Source organism: Dipteris shenzhenensis, chromosome 1 (assembly GCF_047967505.1).
Source record: "Dipteris shenzhenensis isolate YYH24624 ecotype China chromosome 1, Dip_SZ_1.0, whole genome shotgun sequence".
NCBI lineage: Eukaryota > Viridiplantae > Streptophyta > Polypodiopsida > Gleicheniales > Dipteridaceae > Dipteris > Dipteris shenzhenensis.
The window spans coordinates 64051362-64063418 of NC_141596.1; the positions used below are offsets into that span (position 1 = coordinate 64051362).

Here is a 12057-nt window from a genome sequence, read left to right on the forward strand (position 1 = left end):
GTCTCATGTGCATGACTAGAAGAGGCAAAATGACCATGCTGATTTGCCTTTCCTCTTTAATTTGCTTGCTTCTTAAAACAGTCTCTGGCAATATGGCCGACCTTGCCATAGTAATGACATGTCTTATCACTATTAGGATTATGCACTGTTTGTTGTGGTTGCTACCAAGTACCTCTACCATGAGAAGCACCTCTCCCCCTATCTCTAAAGGCTCCACCTCCTCTCTGAGGTGACTGACTAGGGGTTTTAGGGACATGCCTGCCATCAACTCCACCACGAAATGAACCTCTGTGTCATCCACCACGGCCTCTCTGATCAGAGTAGAACACTACATCACTATTCCTTGAGCTACTGCCATTGGTATTTAGCCCAAGCTTCACTTCCTCATGGATCAAAAGAGCAACTAGCTCATTGAAATCCGGCATATTTTGCCTCACAGAAATAGAAGTGTCAAAAGACTTATATTTAGGACGAAGTCCATTCAAAGTGACTGCAACCATGTCATCATCATCCACAGAAGCATCAATAGAAGCTAATTGATTAGCTATGGTTTTGATTTCAGTCACGTACTCTTGTATTATTCTATCCTGCCTTGACATATTGTTGAACTTTTGCTTCAGCTGAATTTTCCTGGCACTTGTAGTTGTGCCATAATATCTTGTCAAGATATCCCATGCATTCTTGGGAGACTTGCACTTCAGAATTTGCATAACTGTGGCATCTGAAATAGATATTGAAAACCACTGAAGTACCCTCCGTGCTTTTTCCAGCCAAGCTTTATGATTCTCAACTTGTTCTGCAGTAGCATTTCTTTCTGGCAAATTAGGCTCTTTCTCATCACCTGTAACCAAATCCCAATAGCCTTTTCCAGTCAGGAAATTTTCCATCCGAAACTTCCAAATGACATAATTATTTTGATCCAACTTCTCTCCAATAATCTGTGTAATGTTATCACTGCAACTAGCATTAGCCATGGTTTCCAACAGCAGATTTCTGTAACTTTTTGCTGTTTTGCATAGTCAATAACTTTCGCACGTTACCTCAGTTGCAAAAACTATCAACTAACAAATTGTAGCGAATCCACAGGTCTACAACTTTCCAGTTTAGTGCAGGTCCAAATTCTGTAAGGTTTCACTGTTATTTGCTCCTAAAAACAGGCACCTACACACTTTTGACAGCAGTCCGGAAACTTCCAGTTACTAGTTCAATGGATCAATCGGACTCAAAATGCCACTTTGCTACTATCACTGGCAAGGCATAGCATCTGTCAAGCTACTTGACATTAACATCCAACCATTGGGCATCCAAATACCATCACATATATTCATGAACATTGCAATATCATACCTGCAACTGCATCTAACAATTTGACGATAAGTTGTAAACTGAGACTTTTTCTGATTTTCCCAAGCTCATAACTTTTGACAGTAAATCCAAATGAACTTGCTTCCAAAAGCAAAGTCGGAGCTTGTATACTTGCCTCTAACTTGTCAGTTCAGACCAGCATCCAAATCCATACAGTTTGAGAAATAAACAGTCCGGAAAATGACAATTTGATCACTTTTGAACAAAAAAAACTACAGCAGCACTTTTTGTGTTTGGAGGAACACGGGAGTCCTGGTAGCTCACAGAGAGACTAAGACTCCACAAAAATGATGTATGAGGATGTAGCAAACCTTTGGGGTGCTGGAAAAAGGAAGAAAGCAAAATAGGGGGATGAGTACAATATGCCAATGCAAAGATGCAAAGAGAGAGAGAGAGAGAGAGAGAGAGAGATTTTATTAGAGTCTTCGGAATACCGATGGGTCTATGAGACTGAAAGAAAACATGATACAAATCACAGTAAGGGTGGAGCTACTGAAACGAGCATCATGACCTATGCTGAATCCTAAGTCTGATCATACATAATTAAATACATCTAGATGTAACAATGAAAAGAAAAGGACTAGAGCCGGTGATGGGACGTTGGTGCCCGTCAAGGGGTGCCGTGCGTCTCGGTCTCCTGGACGAGGCTCGACGCAAGACCAGAGCCACCGTGACTCCCGTGGGACGTATCCCGGGTCTAAACAATGATGGGAGGTCCCCCAGAGTGATATGTGTGTCCCCTCGATGTCTCGTGTGTCGTGCTACGGTCGTCGGGTCGGGGTCTCTGTCACATCTGTGGCTAGAGACTGGACGATCAATGTCACTCGATAGAAAGAACTCTGTGATCCTGCTCTAAGAGGAGCCCGGAGCCATCTCTGAAGAGGCAGTGGTAGCGACCTCGGATCTCGTAGTATACTGGGCACCTGAAAATAAAATGCTCCTCCGACTCAACCTCCTGATAGTCGCACAATATGCATAAGCGATGCTCCCTAGGAATCCCCTTTGCTCTGCCGCTCTCTATGCGGAGGCGGTGTGATGATACCCGAAACTGTCCGATGGAGATCCGTAGTGAGTGAGGCATATGGAGCTCAGTGTACCCCGATGGTGTGATGAATCCCTCCTCCGAAATACGAAGATAATAATCTTTGTAGAAACTCAGCTTCACTGGAAGCTCCCTCGGCTCCAACCAGGTCCTAAAGGTGTATAGCTGTAGGAGATCCTCTCAAATGACCTGGTTGGTGTGTGGCCCGATCGAGATGGTGGGTGGGAGTACCGGAGGGGCATCTAAACTGTACTAAAAAGGAGGTATCCTATCGATGTGGAACCCTAGTCTCACAAACCATCTGTGAGTCCGTGCATATGAGCATCGCTCGTCTCCCTCTACTGCCAACCTCACAGAGGAATCAAGAGCCAACCATGGCAACCTCTGTCTCCCTGATGTGCAGTCCCCATATGATCTAACCCGGTGTAGATATGTGATGGTCTAAAAGGCTGCATCTAGCTAGCGTGGAGAAGCACCAAACTCGGCTTGAATGATGTGATGTGGTACAGACGGTTTCCCCCGGATCATCCGTGAGAGCATGAGGATCTGCAGGCGCTCCACCTGTGTCCACTCTATCTCTAACATGTCAGGCCCCCAAAAAATATATCGACAGAAGCCTGATGTCAATCATTTAAAAGTGTTTGGTAGCTTGGCATATGTGCATATACCAGATGAAAAGAGACGGAAGTCGGATCCCAAAGCTGAAAGATGTGTGTTTATTGGCTATGCACAGAACCGGAAGGGTTACAAATGCTACAACCCATCGACCAAGAAGACTATGGTGAGTCGGGATGTTGTTTTTGATGAGCTGGAATCGTGGTATGGCAAGCCGAAAGTGGATGTTCCAAATGATGCATCTACAGGTCATGCATATGATAAAAATCAGCAAATTAGTACATCCATATCTGGGCCTACATCTACTAGTTCTACTACAGTGAATCCTTGGTCTGGCTAGTTACACAATTCCACTGACACTGCTATGTCAATGAGGGGGAGAGATAAAGGGAAAGCCAAGTTTGTTGAGGTGCTTTCACCAGCTGAAAATGATGTCCCTGGGCCATCAAATTGTGGCTATGATTCGTCATGTAGTGACAGTTTGGATAGTGAGCTAGGTATACCATCTGTGTCTACACCTAGAGTCAAGGGAAGCAGGTACATACCTCCTCATGAACGAGGAGAGTCAAGCACTCCAGTGAAAAGGTCACAGAGAGTCAGGTATCTTGTTGACAGGTTAACTTATAGTGGTTATGCTACTCGGCATTATGCATGTATGACAAAAGTTATGGGACATACTGAGCCAACTATCTTTGGTGAGGCTGTGCAACATGGTCATTGGCAGAATGCCATGGATGAGGAGATGGATGCCCTTGCCACTAATCAGACTTGGGATTTGGTGGAGTTGCCTGAAAACAAGAATCCTATCGGTTGCAAATGGGTATACAAAGTAAAATGCAAGTCTCATGGATCAGTGGAAAGGTATAAAGCAAGGCTGGTTGCCAAAGGGTATGCACAACAGTATGGGCTAGATTATGAGGAAACTTTCAGCCTGTTGCCAAGATGGCAACTGTGAGAATTGTCATAGCATTCGCTGCTGCAAATGGCTGAAAATTGCAGCAAATGGATGTCAAGAATGCTTTCCTAAATGGTGACTTGCTGGAGGAAGTCTATATGGTTCCGCCCGAGGGTTATGTGCACCCTGACTATCCCAACTACGTTTGCAGGTTGAAGAAAGCTCTCTATGGGCTGAAGCAAGCACCTAGAGCATGGAATGAAAGGATCAGTAGATACCTACATGAGCTTGGTTTTGCAGTTGGGAAGGCTGATCATTCACTGTTCACAAAGAAGACAATTGTTGGATATGTTGTGATTGTGATTTATGTTGATGATCTGATTCTGACTAGTAGTGATGATGATGGCATTGGTGAAATTAAGAGCCACCTGAAAATGGAGGTTGATATGAAGGATCTAGGGGACTTGAAGTTCTTTCTTGGCATAAAGGTGTTGAGAACACCAGATGGCATTTGGCTTATGCAGAGGCAGTATGCCTTCAATATGCTGGAGAAGTCTGGCATGAAGGATTGCAAACCAATGGATATCCCCTTGGATCAAAACTTGAAGATTATGGTGGATTCTGGAGCTGAGATTGAGGACATTACCATGTACAGACAGATGGTTGGCAGTTTGATATATTTGACAATCACTAGGCCTGATTTGGCATATGTTGTGGGACTCATTAGTCAGTTTATGCAGAAGCCACGGAAGCCTCACTTGGATGCAGTGAGGAGGATTATGCGCTATGTCAAGGCAACATATCAGTACGGACTCTTTTATGAGTATGGAAAGGATACAGAACTAGTTTGATACACAGATGCAGATTGGGCAGGATGTGCCTATGAGAGGAGATCCACCAGTGGTTATGCATTCAGCCTTGGTAGTGCAGTGGTGAGTTGGAGTAGTAAAAAGCAACCCACAGTGGCATTGTCTAGTATAGAAGCAAAGTACAAAGGTGCAACATTGGCTACATGTGAGATTGCTTGGCTTCAAAAGCTTTTGCAGGATTTGGGACTGCATGTGGAAAAACTAGTCAAGACTTTATTGTGATAACATGAGTAGCGTGCAGTTGGCAAGTAATCCGGTTTATCATGCTAGAACTAAGCATATTGAGGTACACTACCATTTCATCAGAGAGATGGTGTTATCAAAGAACATTGATCTCATATATGTGAAGACTGAAGATCAGGTTGCAGATATCTTTACCAAGTCATTGGGTAGAGATCAGTTTACATACTTTAGAGAGCTACTTGGTGTTATGCTCCCTACTTGAGCTTGAGGGGGAGTGTTGGGAATCAAGCTCTCGGTTATTGTTCCTGTTGTGTGAGTAGGTGAATAAGGTGAGTCACACTGACTCAACCATAGTTAGTTCTTATCTACTATGTATGGGTGTGACCTTAGTAGTGTTCAATAGTATTGTGTAGGTGAATATGAGTTGATGGTGGAGGAGACTGTTGCTCCGTCCTGGTTGCTTCCTATATCTCTCTTCTTGTTTTTTTTAATAGGATTTGAAATTAACATTGTGTGAATCCTGGGCAACCATTGTTAATAGGATTTGAAATTAACATTGTGTGAATCCTGGGCAACCATTGTGGGGAGTATGGGTTGTAGCAAGCAATCTCCACCTCTGTTTTGTAAGAAATACCACTAGTAGTTATCATAGTACCGGCAGCATTAGAACTTTTGCTAGTCTCTACTCAGTACCAAAAGTATTCTCCTAGTTTTCAAGTAATTGTTACCATGATGCATTTATGCATAATTGCATCCGTCATTGTGTGAAAAAGATGTTCACGCACATGGATTACATAATTATGCCAATATACAATCCCGGTTAAGCATGGGATGGTCTGTAACTGTCATTACAAATTCTTAGGAGGGGGGAGGGGAGGGGCAAGGGAGATACAACTCAGCATTTTTTATGTTCCTACTTTGGCCTTTGATTTTTCTTTATAGAGTTGTTATAAGCTAGCATACTCCTATAGCATTGCTTCAAATGACAATGCATAGTATGTTTGGCATGTCGACATGCACATTCATATGCCACACTTTTGATTGGTTGAAAATTTAATATTGTATCAATGTTAACTCTATGTAGTCACCCTATTTTTCACCAAATTCTGTTTGTATTTGCTTGGCTCAGTATTTGCACCATGTTTCTGAACATTTGAGTCGAGGAATATTAAATATGATGTTGCTCATACATACCAGAATGCCCTGAAAAGGTCCGCAAACAATTTGACCCCCTCCACACCTTGAGAGTGCAATCACTTGAACCTGAAAGCATAGTAAGCCAATCATCTTCAACAACATTTTGGACAAAAGGACAAGACAAACATGTAATATCAATAGTGCAATCTAAAAATTTATTTCTGCAATTGAAGTGAGTAGATACACCCACCAAAGCAGGAAATACATTTTGATATAATTGGACCTTAATTCATGAGACATCGACACTGTAACAGAGGAGATGATTGGCATTCATTCAAGCAACCTTCCTTGATTTCAAAATGCATGGATGGCATGATGTTGTACCATGTGCTAATTGATAAACTATGGTTATTTTAAGCCTTCTCGTCCTCAAGAAATACAGAGGACAGAATCCAGATGTTGTACCATGTGCTAATTGATAAACTATGGTTATTTTAAGCCTTCTAGTCCTCAAGAAATACAGAGGACAGAATCCAACCTCTGTCAAGAGAAATATTTTTCTTAAGGAATCGAAGGGCCTATAGCAGCACTGAGCTGGAATTTTCAGCCTCTTCCTTGGTTTCTTTCAAGTTGTATTGAGGTATTTTGTTGACCCGTTCTGGGTGTTTTTTTGTTTCATGCCATGCACCGCTTTGAGTTTGCTCTTGCAAGTTTTTTCATACTAAATAGAAGTCTCTTTCTTGGGGGGGTTTGCAGTTGGGGGGGGGGGGGCGCGGGGGGGGGAGAAATTCAGAGGACTTTGCCAGCAAGAGGTTTAAGTTATCTCCACACCAGTATATAAAGGCAATGAAGGTTCAACTATGTTTTAAGTGTTCAGGTAAAGATTGCATAGCCACGATTTACCCTGACCAACCAAAGGGAATAAGAATCCTTTTGATTAGGATAAGCAACCACTAAAGAAAGTTTATAGTGTACCAAATCTTGTCAATTTCTCAACATTCAAAATACAAGGAGATTGAAGTCTTTCGTGAGGATGAAGAGCATGGTTGCTTCATAACTTCAGCCATGTGGAAATCACTTTTGCACCTATGAGATATCTACTTAGGGTGCATGGGAGGGGTACAAGTTATGGTAGATGATAGTGCCACTCATAATTTCTTGAATTACTCACTCATTAGGGAATAAAATGCACATAAAAGACAAGAGTGTCTTGGTGCACATGAGTATGTAGTCTCCTCGGCCAAGGGTCAAGACAAGAACGTCTAGAACACAATATAAATTTGAAAATACAAGGGTTTTTTTTTTTTTTAATACAAGGGTATAAAGATACTCTTGATTTCCAAATTATGCATCTTCATAGGACTGATGTGGTCCTAGGGCCACGAGTGGCTCTATCGACGATACCATATAGAGGAGTTATTTAAATAACTCTTTTACTTTTCAGAAGAATGATAGCTGATCCACCTTCATGGTGAACATGGTCTTGCTGATCCTCCTCTCATTAGTTCGATACAAAGGAGCAATTGGTTGAGCACGACCATGCCAAGCTATTTCTTTGTGATGTTTTCTTTGTTGCTGGAAGTTCTTTGCATTCAGTTGAATAGAAAATTGAAAAGATTCAAAAAAAATTTAATGAGTTATTGATGTTTTTACTTAAGACCTTTCTTATGGTTTAGCTCCTAAGTGAGCACTAGCATATAGGATAAGGTTAGTTCTGAGAGTTGCTCCTGTTGCCAAAGTATCTTACCATTTAAGTAAAACAGAAGAGGACGACATAGAGCAGCAGGTGTCAGAATAACCTTGCTTAGAAAATTTTGGTATCAGGACAGTTACGCTTAGAGTCCAACGGCTCCGCATTGTTTTCAAGACTTGAATAGACTTTGTGGCACTAAGATGCTCATCTCATCCAGAATCTACAATAAAGAGAGCTAGGGGAATCTAAATTTCACCAAAGGGAATCTAAATTCCACCCAGATGCAGCAGTAGCAGTTTTTGAGCACATGAGGTCCTGACCTATAATTCACTGTCATGAAGAAGAAAACAGGAGCTATCTATCTGACCCTGTTATGTAAGATCGTAAACACTTTTTCATAACCAACACAAGCATTGAGTCACCCAATCAACACATTTTCTTTCTTTATTTCTAGCCTAGCATTGAGACCATTCTGCAGGATGATAAAATCTTCAGCATGTTATATCTTTGGTTCAAATACCATATCCTCTAAGCAAGCACCTTTTTCATGTAATAGAATTACCTTGCTGAAGCAAATATCAAAGATACTGCAACTGATCCGTCCATTTTATAATAGAGGGTCTGATATCCTCTTAACTCATGTTCTACTAAACAGATTATGCATTTCTGGAAAATAGTGTTACTTTCTGGCTACAGCTTAAGATGAAGCTTATCCAACTATTCACCTACTCATTAAAGAAAGGATGTCTGCAAACTCAAACTAGTTATTAAGTGCATGTAATCTTTAGTTTACAAATTTTGCCAAAGAGTGGGGCAGAAGGCACCTGTGACGACTTCTCCTGAAGGCAGATTCAAGACAGCTTGTACAGGTCCTTGATGGCCTCTCAAAACCTCCACACTTTGTCCTCGTCTCCATCTCCGAATAGTTCTACATAGCAGGTACATAGGGTATCAACAAGTGTTTGCATGATTTAAACAACATATTCCAAACTCCAGAGGTGTAGGGAGCTTGACCATATACTGGTGTTTGTCTACAATGCAGATAGCAGACAGTAAATACTTCTGCAACACTTGCTACTGTTCAAATTGATTCAAAGAAACAATCGTATTCCTCAAGAATCAAAACTAAATAGTGGTTTCACTTAAAATGGCTCATATTTTCTTTTACACGTACTCCACAATTTATCCTACCAAACACCTGCATTGCAAGGTAGCAAGAGACAAACAAGGTAGGGTATGTAAGCTAATAAGGCTCCATACTAGGGAGAAGGCATTTCATTGGTCCCATGGATGGGCTAAGGAATAAGTAGCTAGTGACTAGACGTGTTGAACTTTAGGGATACATTATTTATATTGGGACAAAAATGGATGAGATACTGCATCATTTATACTATAGCACCATCCAAGACCCTCAAATAACATGCGAAGTGCACATGTAGACATTTGAGCTTCTGAAAAATTCTATCATGGAGAGTACCAATCGAAACCTCTTTATTTTAAAGTCACAGCACATTTTTCTTGGCAGGCAGGGTCTAGGTTGCCAATAACAATACCTTAGTAACCAGAGTGTATCCCTGCTGCTTCATTTGGTAAGATTCGCAGACTATTCATAGCTACATTTGGCGCAGTGAGGATGACAGAGGATATAGCAGCGGGTTGATGGCAGGCCATGATATTATTGCTCTTCAAAGGGGGGCCTACTTGGACTTTTCAAAAATGAGACACCTACTCTTTTATGCAAGCTGCTGGATTGGACTTTCGATCCAAATAATCAGCCTTGAAAGCAGCTCTTGCACCATTTTGCACCATTGTATGCAGTTATTTCCCTCAATCATTCATCTTTATCAGCCAACCTCATTCTATTACTCGCCTAGAATCGGATCCACTCCACTCTAGTCTTGAGTGAGGTCTTGAGGAGGATACCTACAAGAAGCAAACTAGACTTCTAGCTCTACCTATGACTTAAGCCATGCCACACCACACCACAACACTTCATTGAGGTTTTGATCCACCTCATCCCATGCTTGAATGCCAAGAGTCTCATCACAAGACACACTCAGCCATTGACAGTGAAAAGTCACTTCAATTTGCTGTTTTCTACGCAGCAGTTTGTTCTCAGTTCAAGTTCTTTCAGCTGGTAAAGGAACCTGAAATGGCGTCAAACTTGCCCATCCTAGGTTTGGCAGGGGGAAACTTGATGGACCTCACTATCCTTTATGGAGAGTTAAGGTAAAAGAAAGCATACGTGAGTAAAAGGCAAACTAGTTGTTGGGAATAGTATTAAGCCATATTAATTGGGAATAGTATTAGAATGTGCATATGATAGTGTCAACCATTCAACACTGCTCTTATATATCTAGATGAATCTGGAAACATGCCCAAACTCATCATGTAAAAACACAAAACTCCATGTAGCTCACAGGGCAACGTACCACTTAAGATAGAAAGAATTTACTACAATATCAGCAGGCTGCAACAGAGTTTTGTCCATTCATGATGATGTGTGGATTCCAACCTGCAGCCCAATTGGGTGGGACTCGAAAAAGAGAAGGTTTAGGCAACTAAAGACTTTCTAGAAAATATGAATCAAATGCTTACATTAGCCAAGGATAATATTAGAAAGGCTCAAGATGGAACATGAAGTTATGCAAATTCACACCATACACAATTGGAATTTCAAGAAAAAGATAAATTCTATCTTAAGGTCTTAAGAAACCCTAAAAACCGATAAATGTCCAATGTTATCGCCTAGGTATTATGAACCATTCCTAACACTTCAAAGAATTGGAGAGCTTGCCTACAAATTAGCTTTACCAAGAGGAGGTAGAGTACATCCAATTTTTCAAGAAAGTAGACTCGAAGGAAATTAGGAGATGATGATTATCTAATTGAAAATGAAGTTTAGTTGAACTCATTGAACCTTCATCTTTACCACAAGCTAGAAAAAAAATTAGACAAACAAGAAAAAAGAACAAGAGATACAATATATCAAGAATGTCTGGTAAAGTGGAAAGATAGAATTGAGAAGAGTTCAACATGGAAAAAGTTAAGCAATCTCCAGAGGAGGTTTCTCAATTTTGTTTTCGAGGACATACACCATTCTTAAGAGGAAGGGAATGTTATGTCAATCATAATTGTGGAAGCCTATGGCTTGATGAGGGCACGATAGTGTTTGCATAGATAGGACATTACTAAACAATGCCATCAAGCTAAAGCGTAGGGGCTATGTTAGGCCTAGGCAATTAGTTTCGGTATAGAATTACTAAGGTCCAAAGAGGGCATGGAATTAATAAGGTCCAAACTTTACACACGTGGCACTCAGCTAGGTCGCATGTGGCTCAGGGGAGAGTTCCACATAGGTCATGACAAAAGGCCTAACATAGGGCCGAGAAGGCAACGTATGCTAAAAAGGTGGGATTTGAGGCTAGATGGAAAACTAAGAAAAAACCCTGTGCTTTTGAAGACTGTGACACCCGAAACTTGGAGATCCAGGGAGGTATCATTGCCCTTTCACCCATGGATACACCGACATGAACCAAGTCATGACTACCTAGCAAACAAAAGTTGTGCCACACTCTTTCTACACCAGGTCACATGAGAGTCGAGACATACCTTGCGCCAAACAACACGAGATCACAAACTTCTTCACAAGAGAAGAATTGGTCACGAGACATTGAGACCTTGATCATGATACCCCCCTCAACATGAGCAAACTGAATGCCCAAATAATAATGGAGCCGTCCCATGTCTGACATGTCAAAAATCTGCTGCAAATCACCCTTGAAAGCTGCAATTTGCTGAGTATTTGGACCCGTGATGAGCATATCATCCACATATAAAATCAGCACTAAAAAATCAGATCCACTCCCACGGACATAAAGAGTGGGTTCTGTGGGACTATTCTGAAAACCAACGGATAGTTAAGTGTGCATGAATTTTGGCATACCATGCCCTGGGTGCCTGCTTCAAACCATAAAGGGCTTTTCTAAGCCGGCATACCTTATTTTCAGAATTAACAACCTCAAAGCCAGGAGGTTGTGTGACATAGACTTCTTCCTGCAGATCCCCATGAAGAAAAGCGGTCTTGATGTCAAGTTGGTGCACTTGCCAATGATGATGGGCTGCAATCGCAATGACACATCTAATGGTAGTAATCCTGGATGTGGGAGCAAATGTCTCCTCAAAGTCAATGCCTTGTTGTTGGGCATACCCTTTTGCAACAAGACGGGCTTTGTATCGATCTATGCTGCCATCAAAT

The 12057-nt window shown here is 41.5% G+C and overlaps 1 protein-coding gene across 1 annotated transcript in view; it reads right to left on the reverse strand.

Moving 5' to 3' along the window:
- The window catches only part of LOC147906195 (transducin family protein / WD-40 repeat family protein), a 170334-nt gene that overhangs the window by 124526 nt on the left and 33751 nt on the right, over positions 1-12057 (reverse strand). The window contains exons 3-4 of the mRNA XM_087377003.1: positions 8624-8727; positions 6164-6232 (exon numbers count right to left, since the gene is read on the reverse strand). Coding sequence (XP_087233129.1) covers positions 6164-6232; positions 8624-8727 — 173 coding nt within the window. The remainder of the gene's footprint in view (positions 1-6163; positions 6233-8623; positions 8728-12057) is intronic.